General features: G+C 43.7%; 2 protein-coding genes across 6 annotated transcripts in view; one reads left to right on the forward strand and one right to left on the reverse strand.

Moving 5' to 3' along the window:
- The window catches only part of LOC102932068 (neuronal vesicle trafficking-associated protein 1), a 122,109-nt gene that overhangs the window by 95,692 nt on the left and 6,400 nt on the right, over window positions 1-20,017 (forward strand). For all 3 annotated transcript variants that reach the window (XM_037898065.2, XM_037898066.2, XM_007062939.4), the window contains 2 exons: window positions 1,331-1,447; window positions 14,323-14,433. In XM_037898065.2, the coding sequence (XP_037753993.1) occupies window positions 1,331-1,447; window positions 14,323-14,433 (228 nt within the window). The remainder of the gene's footprint in view (window positions 1-1,330; window positions 1,448-14,322; window positions 14,434-20,017) is intronic.
- STX18 (syntaxin 18) overlaps window positions 13,361-20,017 on the reverse strand; it is a 122,041-nt gene continuing 115,384 nt past the window's right edge. For 2 of the 3 annotated variants that reach the window (XR_006290203.1, XR_006290202.1), the window contains exons 11-12: window positions 18,582-18,860; window positions 13,361-14,236 (exon numbers count right to left, since the gene is read on the reverse strand). Coding sequence is in view for 1 of the 3 variants with exons in the window: in XM_043544656.1 (XP_043400591.1) it covers window positions 18,825-18,860 (36 nt within the window). In the remaining 2 variants the exon portion in view is untranslated. Of the gene's footprint in view, window positions 18,861-20,017 lie in introns of all 3 variants that reach the window. The other variant, XM_043544656.1, reaches the window with a different exon arrangement.

Here is a 20,017-nt window from a genome sequence, read left to right on the forward strand (position 1 = left end):
TAATGCATCATGTAAGATCTTTTATGAATGCATGCCCAGATAGGAGGGACTGTCACCGCTGTCAACCTGTCCCTATGTAAATTAGGCATGGTGGAATCAAACAATAGAAGTCCCATTTACATAGAAATCACCCGGGGGATGGGAAGCCCACAGGAAGAGAAGAACAGCATGAGGTCATCCTTCTTCTTGAAACAAGTTCATTGGACTTTGGAAAATAGAAGTAAAGATGGAAGCCATCTTTGGCATCCACCACTAGACTGACACAAGAGGCCAGAGTTCTTGCAAGCTGAGAAAGATGGGCCTTAAAACCAAGATGCAGGGGAGGGGTTTGGAACTGAATATAGGTGAGAAACCTGCTTAGGCAAAGATCTTTCATCTAATAAGACAAGGGAAGCCAGTGCCTTGTATTTTTGTGGAAGGTCCTGACTGAGGGAAAGTCAGCCATGACTTGAAGAATGACCTGGTTAGCATAGGTGCTGGGAATAAGGGTGCGGGGAGTGCTGCGGCAACCCATGGCTTCCATTATATACCGAGTTTACAGTTTGGTTCAATGGCTCTCAACATTCCCACTATAAAAATTGTTCCAGCACCCCTGCTGGTGAGAGGAACTATCTTGAATAAAGCCTGTATCTTGTTAGATTAAGTTTTAGGCTCTAGTTTTGTTCTACTTGTGTAACTCTTTCTATCTTCTTTCCTTATACTTGAACTCACTTAACCTATGTTTATTTTGTTAATTTTTTTCATTTTTACTCAGTGCTGTGTTTTAAAGGGAAGTGTGTATTTACCCTGGTTAGCTTAATAAGCTGTGATGTTGTTTTGTGTCTTTAGAGGAATAAACAAACAATATTATTTCTCTGAACTTTCCAGGACAGAGCTGGGCATTGCAGAGCACACAGTTTTGGGAAAACTTGGGATTGGGAGTGTGCTGGAGTCACACTGCAAGTAGTAACCCAGACTGATGAAAGCCAGAGTTAGGCTGTTGACAGGTTGCTGGGGTCAGGGCTGTCTAGCACACAGACAATCAGGGTGTGATCTGCATGTTGGTAGGCTAGTTATGAGCAGCCCAGGTTAGAAGTTACAACAGGAAAGCACTGTGAGGCACCCAAGCTTACAGGGCAGGTGGTGACAACTCCTCACCAAACCAGATTGCACCCCAGAATGTAACAATGGTATCCTTTTAATTGCATTGGGAAATTTACATTATTTCATATGTAAAGCTATGACCAAGAATAGTCCCATGTCTAGTGCAAAGCTAGGTGTTTTGGGGAAATAAGCCTTAGGGTGTGCAGATCTAATTAGTAATCGCTTTTTTGTTGATGTTTTTGATAAGGTTGTGGTCAAAACGAAAACAGAATATGAACCTGATCGCAAGAAAGGAAAATTTCGTACCCCCAAAATAGCTGAATTCACAATCAGCATAACTGAAGGAGTTTCGGAAAGATTTAAGGTAAGCAAGACTATCTATGCTGTTAATAACTCAATTGCTGTTACAGAACTACACTCAATCAATTACCAACTATAGTCAAAGAAAACTTGATTTAAAGAACAAAGATATGGCAGAAAATTTTTTAAAAATTGAGTGCAATTAGTATTAGCATTAGTAATTAGGACCAACTCTTGCAGTCCTTACATCCAGGTACTTCACTCCTTACTTTGACAAAAATCCCATTGAAGTTTGTCCGTGGAAGTTCAGCATGATTAAGTGGCGAGTATCTTATGGGCATGTAACTCCCATTATGTGACTAATACTCCCATTAGCTTTAGGGGAGAAGTACTGTACAGGCATCCACTTTCTTTTTTTGCTTATTTTTTTACCGTATCAAATACATTCCGTTAAAGGAGCAGTCGTTTCCCCAATGTTATTCCTTGTGATGGTTGGTGAATTTGAATGCACTGATTTGGTGGCTCAGGGAATTAGTGAGATGGTGGCAAACAGCTCTGTTCCTAGTTCAAATTTATCCCCTAGTATAGTGATGTTTGAAAACTCTTACCATCTGATGCCTGTTCAGTGAAAGTGGGTGGTCTAAGTCCATTCCTTGGTGAAAATGTGTCCACATCACAATAACTCCCTTTGTAGGTAGTCTGACAGAGACAAAGGACTTAATGGATGAAAAGACTTGAATCATTCCTCCACCCCCGCCCCAGGATAGGGTTCCTCGAGCCATATTAGCAAGGCAAAGTGATGAAATGTCAGCAGCAAGGCAAGCTTCTGTACCTGTTCTGTCAAACTTCAGTTTCCTGTCTGTCTGGCACCTTGCATAGGCATTAAGTTCACTCAGAAAACATCTTTAAAATATTTAGTATGTGATGGCAGTTTAAAGTGCACAGACTAAAACATGGCTAGAAGGTTTAAGGTTTAGTTTGGAGATAAAATGCTGGGCTGAAATAAAGAACCATATTCTTTTCCCAGTGCACATGTGTAACTCCCATTGGTGTTAATGGGAGTTTTGTGGGCACGTCAAGAGAAGAACATACTCTTTAGCATGCAGAATAGAACACAGCAACCACGCATGAACAATGATTCTGAAAGTTCTTTAGGCCAAAAGCTGCCCTCAGAAGTGTACAGATAGCTGTCACTGAAATCAAAGCAAGCTGTATGCATATAGCCAACAGTGGAGTTGGAGACTTTGTGCCTGTGTTGAGAGAGAGCTGAGCAAAGAAGACCTCTCTGAGCAACAAGTACATTGCTTGTAATATTGTTGCGTAGTCATTTCTAATTTGTACGGCTGAGCAGTTAGAAGCATACTTGAAACAAAATGTCTTTTAGATATGACTTTACAATTACCTCTCTGGGATTAATCTCAAACTACAGGGTTGCTAGGTAGTGCTGCTAGGTAACTGCTGCATCAGAGAGAGATTTCTGTAAGTTTTTTTTTATCTCTGGGGGTTGCATGATGAATCACACTATGGCTGTATGTCTAGGTTTCTGAAGGGAGGGCGTGAGGGGTTGATCAATTAGGAAAATTGTAGTTTGTTTAATAGAAAACAGTAGTTTCATACAGAACAATCAAGCCCTAAAAATGTCCCTCAATTTCCTTATAGCAGCGTTAGGATTAAGTTATGCTGCTTTGTAACGTTTTAGAAAAGACTGACTGCTTCTCCAGCAGACACAATTGTTATATTCACCACTCCCAGTAGTAAACATTTCATGAATAATTGATGAAATTTCATAAATATGCAGATGAAAAGAAGAGATTGTTGTGGGATTTTCTCCTGGGTCCTTATTAATTGTGAACCATTGTGTTAACTGCTGCTGCTGATTCTGAGAGAGCAAAAGGATGTTTGTTTGAAAGTCAAATATTTGCTATAATTATAAAATGCATTATTTAACTGGTAGGATATTGACTTTGGCTGGTGTGCATGGAAAAAGCTTCAGAAGCTGTTTTAATGACTTTAGTATTGTACATCAGCTATGGATATGCTTTCTGCAGACTAAAAACATAAAGTTGCACTAAAAATATAAACAAACATATTTACTAATAATTCACATGTGTATTCCAAGATGTAGTCCTTAAATAAGGACAAAGCAGATTGTATTTTGGGGATTCAGTAGTGCAGATCAGCTAAAGCTTAAGAAGTTCTACATTATGATAAACTAAGCAGACAACAGGTGCATATGTCATATACCTCATTTGTTTCAGCAGTTGGGTGACTAAGAAGTTATAAAATATATTCATTCCGACTACACTATCATAGTTATAATAGAGCTGAAATTGTTTTAGAGTAGAATTAAAGTGTAATTTTTCCCTATAGCTTAATTAGATATATACAGTCAGATTCTGTTTGTTACTTCAATGCAACTGAAATCAGGATTTGTCCAAAGTGTCCAAAATGGACAGAATGTGAACATTGTCTATATATGAGAATCCTATTCTGGTTTTCCGCAAGTTACCACTCTGGTATGGACATGAATTTAAATGGCTAGTTTAGAGTGTGAATAGATGTCTGTGGAACTACTGTGGAGAAATATGGGGAATTATTCTGTCACCTTTGGAAAGCCAGCTTCAGTTGAATTACATGTAGAGGTTTTTCATCTTGTCTCCAACAAGTTGTCCACAACACAGAATCACTACACATCGTTCAGCATGGCTGGCAGTCTCTGCTCAGAAGAGACCTATGGTGGGAATTGTGGGAAGAGGAAGAAGCTATTGCAGGTCAGAATTGAGGTGCATTGACACCTAGGAGTGAAATACTGATTCAGTTGAAATCAGTTACGACTCTCATTGACTTCAGTGGAGCCAGGATTTCACACTAGATGTTTGATATTCCTCCCATTGAACACTGGTATAGTGATGCACACGCTGTCGGCTGCACAGAACAGTTTCAGAAATAAAGTGGTACACTAGAGCACAATTGAAAGATGATGCTTTTACCTTTTGTGAAATAAACCTTGGTAGAGAAACACTTACAATGTAAATGATTTGGAAAGTAAATGTTTCAGTTTCCCCAATACATTTCAAGCCTTTTTTTAAAAAATTGTAAGTACAACATGGATTATAAAATGTACTACAAAGGCAAATGAATTCTTCAGACATTATCCTTGACATCTATGCACACATCAAACTACACAGCCAAAGTCCAAAGCCTATTTGCAACACAAGTCATGTGCTATGAAGTAACAAACAGTTGTTTAAATGTTTACAAGCGGTTATGGGAAAGCAAAAGAGGCATCCTCCTAAAAAAAAACAAAAAAACCCCCAGTTTTCATTATTCACATCCTACAGTTTGGTATCTTTTTCCCTACTATTTCAATAAGCCATTTTAATAGATGGAAGAAATGTAAGTGTATAAAACATACTTAAAGGTTTCATTATTGATCTACTTAAAGGGATAGAATCAATTTTAAGAATGACCTTTCTCTCTGAAGAGACTCAAGGTGGGTGAGGTGATATCTTTTCTTGGACCAATTTCTATTGGTGGAAGAGACAAGGTTTCAAGCTTCATAGAGCTCTGAAGAAGAGCTCTAATGAAGAAGAGTTCTGTGAAGCTTGTCTTTTCCACGAACAGAAGTTGGTCCAAGAAAAGATATCACCTCACCCACCTTGTCTCTCTTGTATCCTGGGACCAACACAGCTACAACAACACTGCAAACATCGTTTTATCTAAAAACTTTTTGCCGGCTGTTCCTATTCATAACGCCTAAAGTTTCTGTAACTGAAAAAGAGACAAAAAAAATATATTTCTGTATTTTGTTTGTTTACTTTGTGGATTTGTTGGCACATTGGCTCCAATTCAACAAAGCATGTAAGTACATGAGTAATCCCATTCCTATTCAGCAAAGCACTCGTTTAAAGATAAGCATATGCTTAAGTGCCTTTGTGTCTAGTCATTCAGGTCTATAACCTGTAAACACTTAACTCACATGAGTAATTCTTTTGATTTCAGTGGAACTACTTGTGATTAAAGTTACATGCATGTAAATATTTACAGGACTTGTGCCTTGGTCATGTCCTCATATTATTTGTGAAAGTCTTTCTTTCCCAGAGCAACAAGTGTGAGAATTTTTATTTTTTCCCAATAGAACTGTAATTGTGAAATCACACACATGGGGAGGGGCGCTCTGGGGCAATTGCTTTTTTTGTATTTTTGGATAATATCAAGTTGACAATATAACTTTTAAATATCACTGATTGAAAGGTGTTTGTTTGCTTACAATGGGAACTAGTAGATTTAATGTCAGCTGCAAAACGGGAATGTAACAACATCTTATCTGGTCCACCAGCCGGTTGCCCATGCCTCAGTTTCAGTAGAAATCCTCTCTTTCTGAGACATGGCAACACTCTACAAACAAAAGATAGTCCTGGCTGCCTCCAGACTTAAATGCTTCCTTGGCCCTTCCTCAGGCTCCATAATCCTTTCCCCAGCCTGTCATCCCCAGTACCTGCCCTAGTCCTTGCTCACAGAGTTTACAAGGTTCTTCACTCCACGGTCACAGGGTTTCCCCAGAGTTGTTTGTGTAATCCATTGGTTCTATTTACTATTGTGGGCCGCACATGCAGCCCAGTGTGTTATGTCACATGGGCAGCTGCTGTGTGCTGATTAGGCAGCAAGTTGAGAACCACTGGTAGTCACGGAGGTTACAATACCACCATTTGGTGGTGCTATGTCTTCTCAATTACAAGCCCCTAACTCTAAATCCCATGCCATAGACCAGTGGTCACCAACAGGTCGATTGCGATCGATCCTAGAGGATCTCTTGGTCGATCGTGATCTCTGTTGGCACAGCAGGGCTGCCGCTCAGTCAGGCTCCCTACCTACTCTGGCCCCACACCGCTCCCGGAAGCGGTCTGTGGGGAGGGGGGGAAGGGGTCTCCCTCCGCCTGCTGCCCCTCTCTGCAAGCACAGCCCTGCAGCTCCCATTGGCTGGGAACCAGGAGCTGTGGCCAATGGGAGCTGCGGGGGCTGTGCTTGCAGAGCGGGGCAGCACACAGAGACACCTACTGCCCGCCTCCCCGGGACCAGAGGGGCACATTGGCCCCTTCAAGGAGTGGTGCACCCCAACACTCTCTGCCCTCGCCAGAGTCCCCCTCCCACCCTGTGAACCCCTCAGTCCCAGCCCAGAGCCTGCACCCTCTCCTGAACCTCAACCCCCTACCCCAGCCCAGTGAAAGTGAGTGAGGGAGGGGGAGAGAGAGAGTGATGGAAAGGAGGGGGGGAATGGAGTGAGTGGGGCAGAGCTTTGGGGAAGGGGCAGGGTAGATCTTGGGTTGCCCTTAAATTCAAAAAGTGATCTTGGGCGTAAAAAGGTTGGAGGCCACTGCCATAGACTGTCCACTCTAAAACTGCCCTCTTTCTCTGTTTTCAAGGACAACTTCCTATTATATCTATCTGCCTCTTCCTAAATCCTTTAGCCAATCCTCTCATAGACTCCATTCCTGGCTCACTCTCCAGTTGGAAGCACCTGGTCCCTGGCTAATTTCCCCTGCCAGTTGTCATCTTCCCCAGACTCTTCTGCTGCTGGCCTTTTATCAGAACTCTCACTTCCCTGGAGCATCTCCCCAGCCAAGTCCTGCCTCCTCCCTTCTCTCTCTTTTGAGAAAGGCAAACTTAATATCTTGCTGCTTCTCCCATCATGCACTGCAGCCCAGCCAGTAATTCTGAGACATCTCCCATCCTCCTTAGCTTTAAGAGGCTGGGCCTTGGAACAGGGCTGCCCATAAAGGCAGTATTTTTTACCGGGAGTTTTAGAGGGAAAGTCTAGGGCAACGTGTGCTGGCCATATGGCCAGATCTGACACAGCATGTTAGAAATATCCTTCTGAAAGAAGGTGCCTGTTACTCTTTTGAACTAGCAAAAGCATACACCGTATGCAGTACTGCAGCAGTTTAATAGAACTGTTATGTATAGTTTGAAGCGTTTCGTAAATCAGAATTAATATGGGTTGAAACTTAATGTAGGTTTGAATATTCAGTCTTTGACTTCCCATTTTTTCTCAAGGCTGACTCTTTCTCTTTACCATCAGCTGTGTTGTCTCAGGCTGTGCTATCACAAGAGCTCCTAAACTAGGAGGGATGAGCTCACTTGGATGGGATACTGTGCGCTTCCTAGGGGCACCCAGGGCAGTGAGGCACCTCGCTACCACCTGCCCTCAGTATGATGAAGCCTTGTCTGTGCCTGCCATGGGTCAGCTCCCCAACTCCACTGACAATGGGCAACACCTAGCATTCCCCTCCCAGCCTATGCAGGCTGTATTGTCCCTCTGCAGGTTAGTGATAGAAACGTACCAACCCCTGAGTTCTCCGAGCATCTCCCTGGAGTCTCCAGCCCCTGTTTCCTGAGACAGCATGCTGCCAGCTTGTTGCTTTGGTAAAGGATATCCTATTATGTCTCTCTTTGCAACCCCATATATGTCAGAACAGTCCATTGACCTTTATTCCCATGGTATGTTTTACAACAGCATTAACCTGCAGTGATATAGCCAGACTTAGTCTTGAGTAATTACATTCTGCCTGCCTAAAATTCTCCTGGATAACAATAGACTTCTCTGCGTGGCCTAAACTGTTTTGCATTGTTGCTGTGTTTCCTCCCAGACGTGCCTGCATTTCAGTGGTAAGTGGAGCAGATGTATAGGTTGTGAGTCACTTGGATGAAAGGTAAATACAAGTTTTCACTCTTTAGTGTGGCATCAAGTGTGCTAGGTACCTTACAGACAAATCAGAAACGAGGTTCCTCTTCCAAAGAGTCTACAACCTAAATTGCTTAATATGGAGACAGAGACTGGGGGATGGAATGCGACTAAAAGTAAGTGGCTGAGCAGGGAAACCTAGAGCATGCCATGTTAGTTCCATGTTTACTAACAGGAATGTTTTTAGGAGGGGAGGAGTAAGATTTATATGCCTCCTGACGGATGTGTGCTTTGAGGAAAAAATTTGATGGAGGGGAGAGTGGAAGCCTGATAGACTGGGTTAACCAAAGGCTTCAGGCAGAAAGGGGCTAGTTGAAAGACAGTGTGGAGGTGAGGACACAAGGAGCAGTAAGCCAAGTAACTGGACAAGAGAAAGTAAAAGGAGAAGAGAACAGAGATGGGAGCTAAATTGCACATGGCATTGAAACAAATTGACTTTTAGCTAAGGTGGTTAAATTTAATTCAGAAGGGGAGGGGAAACCAGTAAGGGATTTGAAGAGGGGCAGACAGTGTTTGAGCAGTGGATAACTTTGCATTAGCATTTTGGGTTGGTTAGCATTTGCATTAGCATTTTGGATTGGTTGAAAGGTAAATGTCAGCAGAGAGAGGAGGAGGTTGCAGTAGTCAAGGAGAGAGGTGAACACCGCTTCGACAATGTTTTTTGCAGCTGTAGTGTAGGGGAATGGATTGATTAGAAGATCTTGTAGCATTACATCTGATGCTTTTCAGACTTTTTGATTTTTGTGTGTATCATTTGCCTCTTCCTATGTTAGTTTAATTGTCAGAACCCGGGAGTTTTGTTTCTTTAGTATCTCCAAAATCCATAATCATTTAACTGTACCCACACTAGGAACCTTGGTTCATTTGTTAGTCATCTCTTGCCTAGATTATCGTAATGGGCTTCTGCCACAATTCTGGGATTACTGACAGGTGCCTCCTGCTGCTTGGGTGCTGCAAAACTTGTAGAGGACCCCCATCTGCATAAACAGGAGTCTCAGAACTGAATAGTCTGTCTGCGTTTTGAAGGGGATGGGGCTCCTAGCTCCCACTCCCCATGTCCTTTCAGTATAGTTCCGTATTCCCTAACCTCGGGAGGGGTTGAGCATAGCAATACCAACCGTTTGGTGGCTCGCCTTGGGGCTTGCTGAACCTATCCTGCCTGGATGGTAAGCCAGAGTCTGCTGTCTCCTTGTAGGATCAGTTTGACCTTCTAGAGGGCAGTTTCCCTGAAGCCTTCCAGGAGTCCTCTCTTGGGAGCTGTAGAGCTGCTGTCTGCTCTCTCCCAGAGATGTCCTGCAGTTGACTGGAACTTCCTGCTTTCTAAACCCTGATTCCACCCCTGATACGACTGACCCAGCTGGAGAGGTGGGCAGCCTTGTTCACAGCAGTTCTTTAACCCCTTTGTCACCGGTGCAGGGTTCATGCACCCCACCATAGCTTCTGGCTAGACTTTCACTTAAAATCTATTCAGAAATCTGTCATATGCTTAATATATTGTCATCTCTTCCGTCTGAGGAATTACACCATAGTGCTGTCTAAAACCAGCTGAAAAGGACTCTTTTAAAGAACAGTATAATAGAAATATTTACATGAACTGTTTTTGTACTTATAAAAATCATTTAAAGGGGTAATCACTCCTGTGCAATGGTGGAGACCCAAACGCTTCCCAGGAGAGTACTCGGGCATGCACGCTCACTAGCAGGCACGCTCTCTGCTCCCACTGTGTCGGCACTCCGGCCATGAGCAGAAGAGATGCAAAGTCCCCTTGGGGACAAGAACAGCTGTATCTGTACCAGGATTTCTACCTTTTTCCCCCATCTGAACAAAGGATGAGGGTGAACTGCTGCCAGGACCACTGTAGGAGGAAGAAAAGAACCTTCCCCTAGGTGAGGGAGAGGATGAAAAGCTACTGGAGGGAAGCAGTAGAGTGACTGTTTCAGTTGGGAGTCATGGATGTGGAGCACCTTGCTCCTGTCCTTTGCCTCCATCTTCCCACCCCTCAAATTGCAGTGGGCAATTGGTTGTTCTTGAGGGGGTGGCCATGGGGATCGAATGTGGGTTCTGGGGGACGGTGGGTGAGACTTGCTATAAAGATGGGGATTTGAATGGGGAGGATTAGTTGTGTGGGAGGAGTGGATTTCTGGCCAGGTGATTGGATCAGAGTCTGGAGGGTTGCTCTGGGGTATCAAAACGAGGGTTATTGTGTGATCAGGGGAAATTTGGCTGTTGGCAGGTAGATGAGGCTTTGGTCAGGCTATAGGAGAGGATGAGTGAATTGGGTGGAACTGAGGGGAGTTCAGATTGTAATCTACGGACTTTATTCTTTCCCTCTCCTTGCATATGCCTCTGTGGATATATACAAGGAGTAACTTGTATCTTGGAGGGGGGAAGGATGGGAGGAGGAGTAGACACCTGGTTGGAAGGAGCCAAGAGATTTTTGATTAGGGGTTTGGAAATGTAGCATGGTTGTAAATTGCAAGCATCACAGGAATAAGAATTCACATTTGAATGCCATTATTAATTAGATTAGGTAATATATTCTGTAATAGTGTGGGATAATGGTAAGACCTGGGAACTGAGAATTGGGAGACCTGGGATCTATTTCCAGTTGTGGACTATGTGACAATGGGCAAGTCATTTAGGACCTGATCTGCAGAAGCACTGAGCACCCACAGCTCCAAATGAGGTCAGTGAGAGATGTTTATAGTCAACACCCCTGAAAATCAGCCCCCCAAAGCCTTATTCAGCAAGGTGCCAAGCACCTACAACTCCCAGTAAAACTGCAGGATTGGACATAAGAATGGCCATACTGGGTCAGACCAGTGGTCCATCTAGCCCAGTCCCCTGTCTTCCAACAGCAGCCAATGCCAGAGGGAATGAACAGAACAGGCAATCACGGAGTGATCCATCCCGTCATTCATTCTCAGCTTCTGGCAGTCAAAGGCTAGGGACGCTCAGACCATGGGATTGCATCTCTAACCATCTTGGCTAGCCATTGATGGACCTATCCTCCATGAACTTATCTAGTTCTTTTTTTCAACTCAGTTATAGTTTTGGCCTTCACAACATCCCCTGGCAACATTTTCCATAGGTTGATTGTACATTTTGTGAAGAAGTATATCCTTAGATTTGTGTTAAACCTGTTGTCTATTAATTTCATTGGGTGACCCCTGATTCTTGCGTTATGTGAAGGAGTAAATAACATTCTTACTCACTTTCTCCGCCCCAGTCACAATTTTATAGACCTCTATCATATCCCCTCTCAGTCTTCTCTCTTCCAAGCTGAGAAGTCCCAGTCTTTTAATCTCTCCTCATACAGAAGCTGTTCCATACATATAATAGTTTTATTGCCCTTCACTTTTCCAATTTTATTACATCTTTTTTGAGATGAGGTGATCAGAACTGCACACAGTATTCAAGGTGTGGGTATATCATGGATTTATATAGTGGCATTATGATATTGGCTGTCCTATTATCTATCCCTTTCCTAATGGTTCTTAACATTGTTAGCTTTTTTGACTGCCGCTGTGCATTGAGCAGTTATTTTCAGAGAACTATCCACTTCTGTTGGTCCAGTGGGAGGTATTACCTCACCCACCTTGCCTCTCTAATATCCTGGGACCAACATGGCTACAACAGCACTGCAAACTAGGAGTGTCAGCATTTATAATTCACCACCTGTAGTGCAGGTAATTTTTCTAGGGTAGACAAGGCCTCAAAATCTGATGCCGAGATCTTTAAATGTCACAGGTGGTCCCACTGCTATGAATAAGGTTTGTAGGATGGGGTTCCCAGCCCTGGTTAGTACTCACTGTAAAGAGACCACTGGTTTTTCTTTGTCTCTAAATGCAGAATTCCAAAATCCTTTCTTGCTTTCTAAAATCTCAAAATACTGTCTTTTGCTAATTTACGCTTAGTGCAGTGAAAGTCTTCTCCCTTAAAGATCTGTACAGTTGGCTCACTTAGCTCTTTTTAAAATCCAAATTCCATTGAAATCCCTTTTCTCTTTTGATGACTTAGTCACGTAATTTTGTTTGGCTCTGTTTACTGTTGTTTCTCTGGCTGAAACGTGTGCTATTTTTTCTGTTTTTTCAAAAAAAAAAAAAAAAAAAAGCCTCTTGCAGCATCTAGGCACATGTGCATCCATTTAGAATTTCAGCTAAAAATAACAAGGTCATTTCAAAGACAACTCCCCAAACAACAAATATAAAACACTCAGGCTACACCTCTCTCAGGCAAAGGCCTGATGAGATAAGCTCTGCAACATGCCCTTTAGCTCAACCATCTTGGGTTTCTAAGGACAAGGGGAGAGCCCCACCCGCAGTTCCATTCTGGGAATGGGTAGTTTGAACACGGGAGCTTACATCACAACCATCAGGATGATGCTTAGAGAAAGAGATTGTCTAACGCCCTGCTCCAGCACCCTTTCAAGTCAATGGGAGTCTTTCCATTGACTTCAGTGGGCATAAAGACCCTCAGTCATGGGGCTTTTTTAGGTCAAAGTCAAGACCATGAATTTTACTCAGTAACAGACTGGTAACCAGTACAGTCTGTTGAGCACAGACTGTCACATGCTCTACCACATGCACTGCTAGGTAGCTGGGCAGTTGTATTTGGAGTTTCTAGTCTTCAAAGGTAGCCTTATTTTGGACACATTGCTGTATTTCCATTTGGAGGTGGCAAGACACTTCTACAGCGCAGCCTGCATGTGATAAGTTGCTGGTGCAACCTATGAATTCTAGAGCACTGAGAATCCAAAAAGGATCCCCAGACTGCAAAGGTCATTAACAAAAAAAAGTCTCACATCCCCTAACTAGAGGAAGCAGATAACACTTTCTCCATACCCTCTGGATGGTTTTCTTGCACCCACCAGTGGCAGTTCTGTCATATCTAGATTGATCTTAAGTTGCTGACATCCAAACCCCTGTTTTGGGAAGGCATTGGGAAAGGAAATACACTTAACCAATGCAAGCTAGACTTAGAGCTTATGTTATCCTGATACTGCTGCCCCAAACCACCTCATTCTGTCCCAGCAGGCTTAAGCACATATTGAACAGGAAAGGTGACAACGGAACCTTTCAATACAAGGGCCTTTTGTATTAATTTAGATGGAATAAATGGTGCAGAGGTGTTAACCCAGTCACTGTCCAGCATTAAACAGTGTTAAACAAAGTCTGGGGCTTGTTATACAGAGACCTCAGCTTGCTTAGAACCATGGAAAATCCACATTAAACATTCTTTTAACTTTTTATTAAAGAAAAGCAAGAAAAACAGTTAAAACACTTGAAATGTACAGTAGTGAGGTTTTCATATTAACAACATCCCTTTGGCTGGAGAGAGATTTTTAGAAGGAACCCCCCCTTGTTTGACAGTCTCTTAGATGGTAATAACTGTCCTTTTGGGGTAAAGAGAAGCTAGTTGAGATGGGCAGGAAAAGTTGTTGTGACTGTTGCTGTTAAAATCCGATACCATTGAATCCCAGGTGGTGGTTGGGATTCAGCTGGACTGGTAGAGGTGGTGATGTCATCTGGGTCACTCTCTCTGGCCTGATATGGTCAAGATATCTCTCAGGATCAGGACGACGACGGCCTGGGGTCCCAGGAGATGGTGGGGATGGCAACTATGATGGTGAAGCTTACTCCAGTAGCCGCCTTCTGTTCTTCCTCTTCCTCTCAAAGACTTTCTTTAAGGACCCCAAAAGGGAGTGATGGGTGGAACAGCCCATCCCCTCATAACTGAGGGACAAAACAAGGCTAAGTTTCCAACACACCAATTGTGGTCCATTAATTTCCAGACACTTTCTTGTTTACCAAGCATGATCTCAACATAGTCCTGGAGTTATATTAATTGTCCTTTTTGTTTGGACTAATGCAGTTTTTGTGTCTGGTAATTATTTGACCAACTTTTCATGGTTTAATTCCCAAGCAGACACAGTTATAGGCCCAATTGTCACAACAGCCCTCTAGGCAATGAACAAATGACTGGAACTATCTTATGGCTTCTCTAATTGGGAGGAACAGGGGCACTCTTGCTACTCTGTTCACCACTTAGTGGTTAATTACCTGTTCGATCTGTTTGATTTTTTTTCTTTTATTGCAAAGCACACTGATACTAGACAGGTGTTAAGTACATGAATGAGTGATAATGTAATAAGCAATGCATTAGTAACAAAAATGTTGTATTTTCTCTCCTTGCAGGTAACTGTTCTGGTCCTTTTTGCCCTTGCATTCCTAACATGTGTTGTATTTCTAGTAGTCTACAAGGTTTACAAGTATGATCATACCTGCCCGGAAGGATTCGTTTTCAAGGTAAAGCACACACATTCTAGAAAAACAGAAGAACATGCAAAAGTGTCTCTGCTACTTTTTCCTTATCCTTGAGAAAGTTATGTTTGTTTGCATAATTTAATTTTTTTATAGAATAAGGCTCTCTCTATTTCTTTCTGCATACTCACCACCTCATTTATCAACTATCTCATAATTTTCATAATGTTCTTGATTCTTTTTGCTGCTGCTCCAGAGATCAGGCGAACATCATTCTTAATGCCTGTGCCCTTAAAATTACGTAATCTTCACCTGCAGCTGTTTGAAAGATGTTCTTAGTTATTAGGCAAGATGGATGTCACATGTGCCCCCAAATTTATAGGCCATAGGAAAGAACAAAGATATAAATCTAAATCATGGAGTGAAGCACCTGGACTCAGCTCCTACTTTGGATTTATGACAGATGTATGAAAGTTGTCATAGTGTGAGTGAGAGTGTGTGTGAAAAGTTCTTATATGCTCCGGGGGGAATTCTGCATCACTGCACACGTGCAGAATGTATGTCCCCTGCAGATTTCTTTGCTTCCCTGCAGAAAAATGTCTTTTTGAGGGGAAAGCAAAGGAAAGACACGAGCAGTTATGCGACCCTCTCCAGCAGTATGTTTCGGGTGCCCAGGCAGCTGGCAGAGAAGTAATCACTGTGGGGCAGGGGTTGGGACTGGGGAAGACCCAGCTGGTGGCTCCTATCCTGTGGTGGGCTTAGCTGCTAGTCCCAGCTGGGCTCGGGGGGATGGGACTTCCTCTTCCCCTGCACGGTATCTGGGGCCAGGTCAGACCCCAGATTTCTTCCCCAGCTGCAGGAAGCTCTGCAAATCCTCCCACCCACTTCCTGAATGCATCGCTCCTCAGATGCAGCAGGATCCCTACACAGGGAGCTGCTTCCCCATCTGCCCAACCCCTGCGTATCCAGACCCCCTCATACCCAAACCTCCCACTGAGCCCCCGCCCCATTCGCCCTGCACTTGGACCACCACGACGAGCCACCTGGATCCCCACCCTTCTGAGCCCCAACCATCTTCACCTGGACCCCCCTGCAGAGTCCGATTACCATTGCACCCAGAACCCCCCAATAAGCTTCTGCAACCGGAATCCCCCCAGTGAGCCGCCCGCACCCAGATTGCCCCACACAGCACTCAACCCACACCTGGATTCCCCCCCACACTAACCCCCTCCACACTTGGATTCTGCCTTGCTGAGCCCGCCTGCCCACACCTGGTGCGAAGGGGAAGAGCCTTGGGGTGTTTCTGGGGTAGGCCCAGTCCTTGTGCTGTGTCAGGGTTGAGGTCAGGAGTCACACCAAGGGTCACAGCCAGAATTGCAGTGAGGAAGCAGGAACAGGAAGTGGTAACAGGCACAAGGAGTGGGAACCAGGCGAGGAGGCAGGAACTTGATCTCATGGGTCTGGTCAGCAGCAGGCCTAGCAACTGGCTACGTCAGGAACAGGACGCTTTATGCTGTGATATGTCCAGTCAGCAGTCTGCTGCTAGTGAGCTGATCCTGCTGAGCCAACAAGTTCAGCCTCTGTTTGTGGGAGTGTTAGCTAGTTTCCTGGTGGCACAGATAGTAAGGCTTTCACTCAGCAACCCTGCCTGAGTTCAGGACCTCAGGAGATCAGACTTCAATTTCTGTTTATGCCTTGGAGATTTCCTGTGTGACCTTAGGCAAGTCACTTGCTTTCTGTGCCTGTCTCATTTTTAAAATGGGGACAATAATACTTTCTCCTAACCTGTGTCCGTTTTGTCTATTGAGATTGAAAGCTCTCTGAGCAGGGACTATGTGTTTGTACAGTGCCTAGAATGATTATCTCAGTTGGGCCTGTTAAGTGCTACTGCAATAAAAGCTGTTTCTTCCAGGAAGACTTGTATCATATTCTGCTCAGCAGTAAACTCTCTACATCCTCCCATACTTGAATTGCTGTCCCATGTACTCTGTTGTCTTTGCTTGCCTTTTCTACCTTGACTGGTCAGTGAAGGGAAAACTTCTTACCTCTAATTCAGCATTTCTGAGGCTATTATTTGACTGGATTCCTACTCTTGGTCTTGTCCTTCTAACAAAGGACAGGTGGGATCTCCCATGGCTCTCAAAGCTTTCTGGCTCTTTAATGCACTGGTACATACAGCTCATGCAAAGACCCTTATTGCTACTTGTTACAGTCCCAGTGGTGAGGGTTTTGTGGAGACTATTTCCAAAAGGAAGTGTAGATCTATGACCATCTCATGATACAAGGGATCATAAAGGTACATATATTTTTGTCAGATAAATCCATAGAATATCAAAGCTATGCTGCAATAATTGATCTACATGTCATGAGGCCTAAAACTGACGCAATGCTGACTTGAGTCTGTCTTTGGTGCCAATGCCTGTGCCTCTTTTCTGGAAGATCAGGCAAAGCTCTGCACAGATCTCACATTCTGAGACCAAGGAAAAGTCTGCACCAGCAAAGATTACTTTAACTGTCTTACATTGACCATGCAGCCCTTTGGGCAGACTGTCCATGCTAACTTTGCCTGCATTAAAGTTCTCTTGCATCGATGTCCCCAAGACTAGGATGCTGATGTGCTTTGTTTGCAAAGGGTAAAGAGTGTCCCGCCTCAGTAGTTCTAGTGCCATGGGGTGTCTTGGCAGTGTGGCCTTTATGCAACGTCCTTGAGTCAAACTTAGTTTACTCTACTCTGATGTCCACACATTGTGGGCCATCTTCAAACTGAAACAACTTGTTTTTAGGCCCTTGTTGAATCGATGCCTGGCTGTGATGGGCAGTCCTACCATGTCATGGATGCCTCAGGCTCCATTGTCTCAAATCTTTACGTTGTTCTGTGCATCCAAGGCTTCAAAGTGTCTGTGTGCACTTAAAAATGCTATATTGTCATCTCCCATGGCAATGGTACAGCTGCTTAGACCATGAAGCGCCAGCTGCATTAACATTACCTGATCTGAGGCTTTCAGTGTTGTTGGTCATGCTTGGAGCACAGCTGTGTGGAAATCTCATGGAAGTAAGACCCTGCTTTGACCATAAAATGTCATGGATGGCTTTGTCAGTTCCACATGACTCTCTAGCTGCCTTGAGAGGTGGATCACATGGCATGTTATGCATTGGAAATACTTGCATCAAGGCTTTAGTAGCTATGCTCTATGGAATAGCTTTGCAATGGTGTCACAACCACACCACCGTAAAATGCATGTGTCTTGACTCCTGCTTCCAGGCCCAGAGGGTCCTGGATTGTGAGACAGCTCTGTACCTCAACAACCAAGAACTGAGACACAGGAAATAACTAACTGCTTCTCGTCTTGACACTTTAGGGAGCCAGTGATCCTGTCCCAGAGAGTCTGACGACCAACCTTGTTGCTTCTGAAATAATCATGGTGCAGCTCTGTGCCAGTGGCTCAATAGCATAAATTTGTGTTGGCTCCTAATTTGGCCTTGTGGGATAGCTTTATAGCCTCTAAGCCTTTCCACAATGAAGTCTCCTTCCACCAGGCAGCAGACATAAAGCAATGGCTTATTTAGATGCTGGGTGAATTTTGACATTGTGAGCCTAACCCAGATATCTGCCATGAGGTAGACTGCACCTCTGAAGCACTCTGAACTGGCTACATACTGGTCTGACTTACAGGAGTCTCAGCTGGAGACATGGGTCATTCCACTCTCATCTAAACAGCCTGGGTCAGTTTCTCCAGGATATGGAGTTACCTTAACATACCCACAAAGGAGTTTTTAGCCCCAGATGCCAGCGTGCTTGCGTTCTGTTGAACCCAGAGACAATAGGTCAAAACAATTTCAATAGATCAACTAGAGGCCAGCACAGCCTTGCACATTACACCTGAAGCTTTGGAAGCTCCACAACAAAATTAGTGGAGCTGAATAGAGTCACTCTCCTCCTAAAGGAAGCATTGAGGCCATTAACGCAGCCCACCTCAAGAGAACTCAAGAGCCATCCTGATGCAGTCAAATTCAGGCCAAGCTGGAAACCACAGTTGCCACAGGCATGAAGGACTCTGCCTGTGACTAGCTACTGTAGCAGGCTGTGAAAAAGACTGGTGTCCCAGACTTGAGGTGTACACACTATCTCTGTCACCCCTCTGTGTTAGTTTCTTTTCTAATGTGGGCATTAGGAAAACTGATAAAAAGGATACAGGATGATGTCCTGAACTAAGACAAAGGCTGCAGGACAGGTAGAGAGGTCTGGAACCAGCCCCACAAAACATTTACAACAGGGAGCTCATTTGGTGGCTCTGACCAGTGCCTTACTGGTGGGGAATGTTCAAGAACTCTGGGCTGGGCCATACAATAGGTACATCTACTAGTTCCTCAAAGGGCCAAAAGCCTTTCATTGCGAGTAGGAATCCAGTCAAGATGAGATCTCTAGTATGTGTGTCTTAAGCTGTTCTGCCATGTGCTGTGTACATCTGTGACTGTAAAAAAAGAAAAGAAAAAAAAAACCTTAAGAGGGGATACTGTGCCATTTGGGAAGCTATTCTTTGGGTGTGATGAAATAAAGTGCGTTTATGATCAATTAAAGATCCTGTGGTACCTTTTGTACTGCAAGTAGATTTGGCTTGGTTCCAATGCTGGTAATTCTTTTGTTTGCCCCCTGCAATTTTAATTAGGTAACTAGATTGTGCCCCCCTTCCCCACATCTTAACACATTCCACAGATGGGTGAAATAATAACTAATAACAGCTTAAGGTATACAGCCCCTTTCATCTTTAAGGCTCCCCAAGCACTCTACAAACATTACACATTCACTGTGATGTATCAGTTTTAAATGTAAGAGCAGGAAAGTCAGGGAATGGTACCATTAAGGTTCTGTTAGAATCACATACAGAATGTGCTATATCCATGTAGTAATTTCGATATGCAACGCAGATGAGTTGGACACCCGACATGCAATATTTTAACTCGGTTTGTCAAAGTTATAAGCAACTGAAGATAGGGGCCTCTAATGAGAAGAATCAGGCATTGCTTCCAGTTTGTGCTATAATGAAACACAGTTGCCATAAATGCCAACTACAGAAGCATTTTAATCATTTTTTTGTTTTAGTGCTAATGTAAACTAGTCTAGTTTTTCACATTAAGAATGGATATTTCTAGATGACAATGTGGTTGCCGTAGCTGTGCACAAACAGCTAAATGATTACTATCCCAGAGTTACCCTTGCCATTCTTCACCAAGGCTCGCATCCTCCAACTGTCTCTGGGTGCTTTGACCACTGTGCTCATACAGGGCCCCATTGACTCCACTGGGGCTCTGCATGAGCCTAGGACTCTGCTGATATGGGGTGAAATTCTGGCCCCATTGGAGTCTGTGGCAATGCTTCTATTGATTTCAGTGGGGCTAGGACTTAATCCATGGAGCCAGTTGTAGGATCCAGGCTAGTGATAAGACAAGACAAAGCGGAAAATCCAGGTAGATTGACTCTATCCAACAAGATTCACTGTCCCTTGTCATATGTTATCATTAATCTGACATGCATCCAGCTTTTGTAAAAAACACTGAATGGATGAATGGGTTAAAACTGCAAAGTCATCAACTCCAGTGTGCTCTTACAAATTAAGAATTTCAAAAGGGT

The sequence above is a fragment of the Chelonia mydas genome, chromosome 4, assembly GCF_015237465.2.
Source record: "Chelonia mydas isolate rCheMyd1 chromosome 4, rCheMyd1.pri.v2, whole genome shotgun sequence".
NCBI lineage: Eukaryota > Metazoa > Chordata > Testudines > Cheloniidae > Chelonia > Chelonia mydas.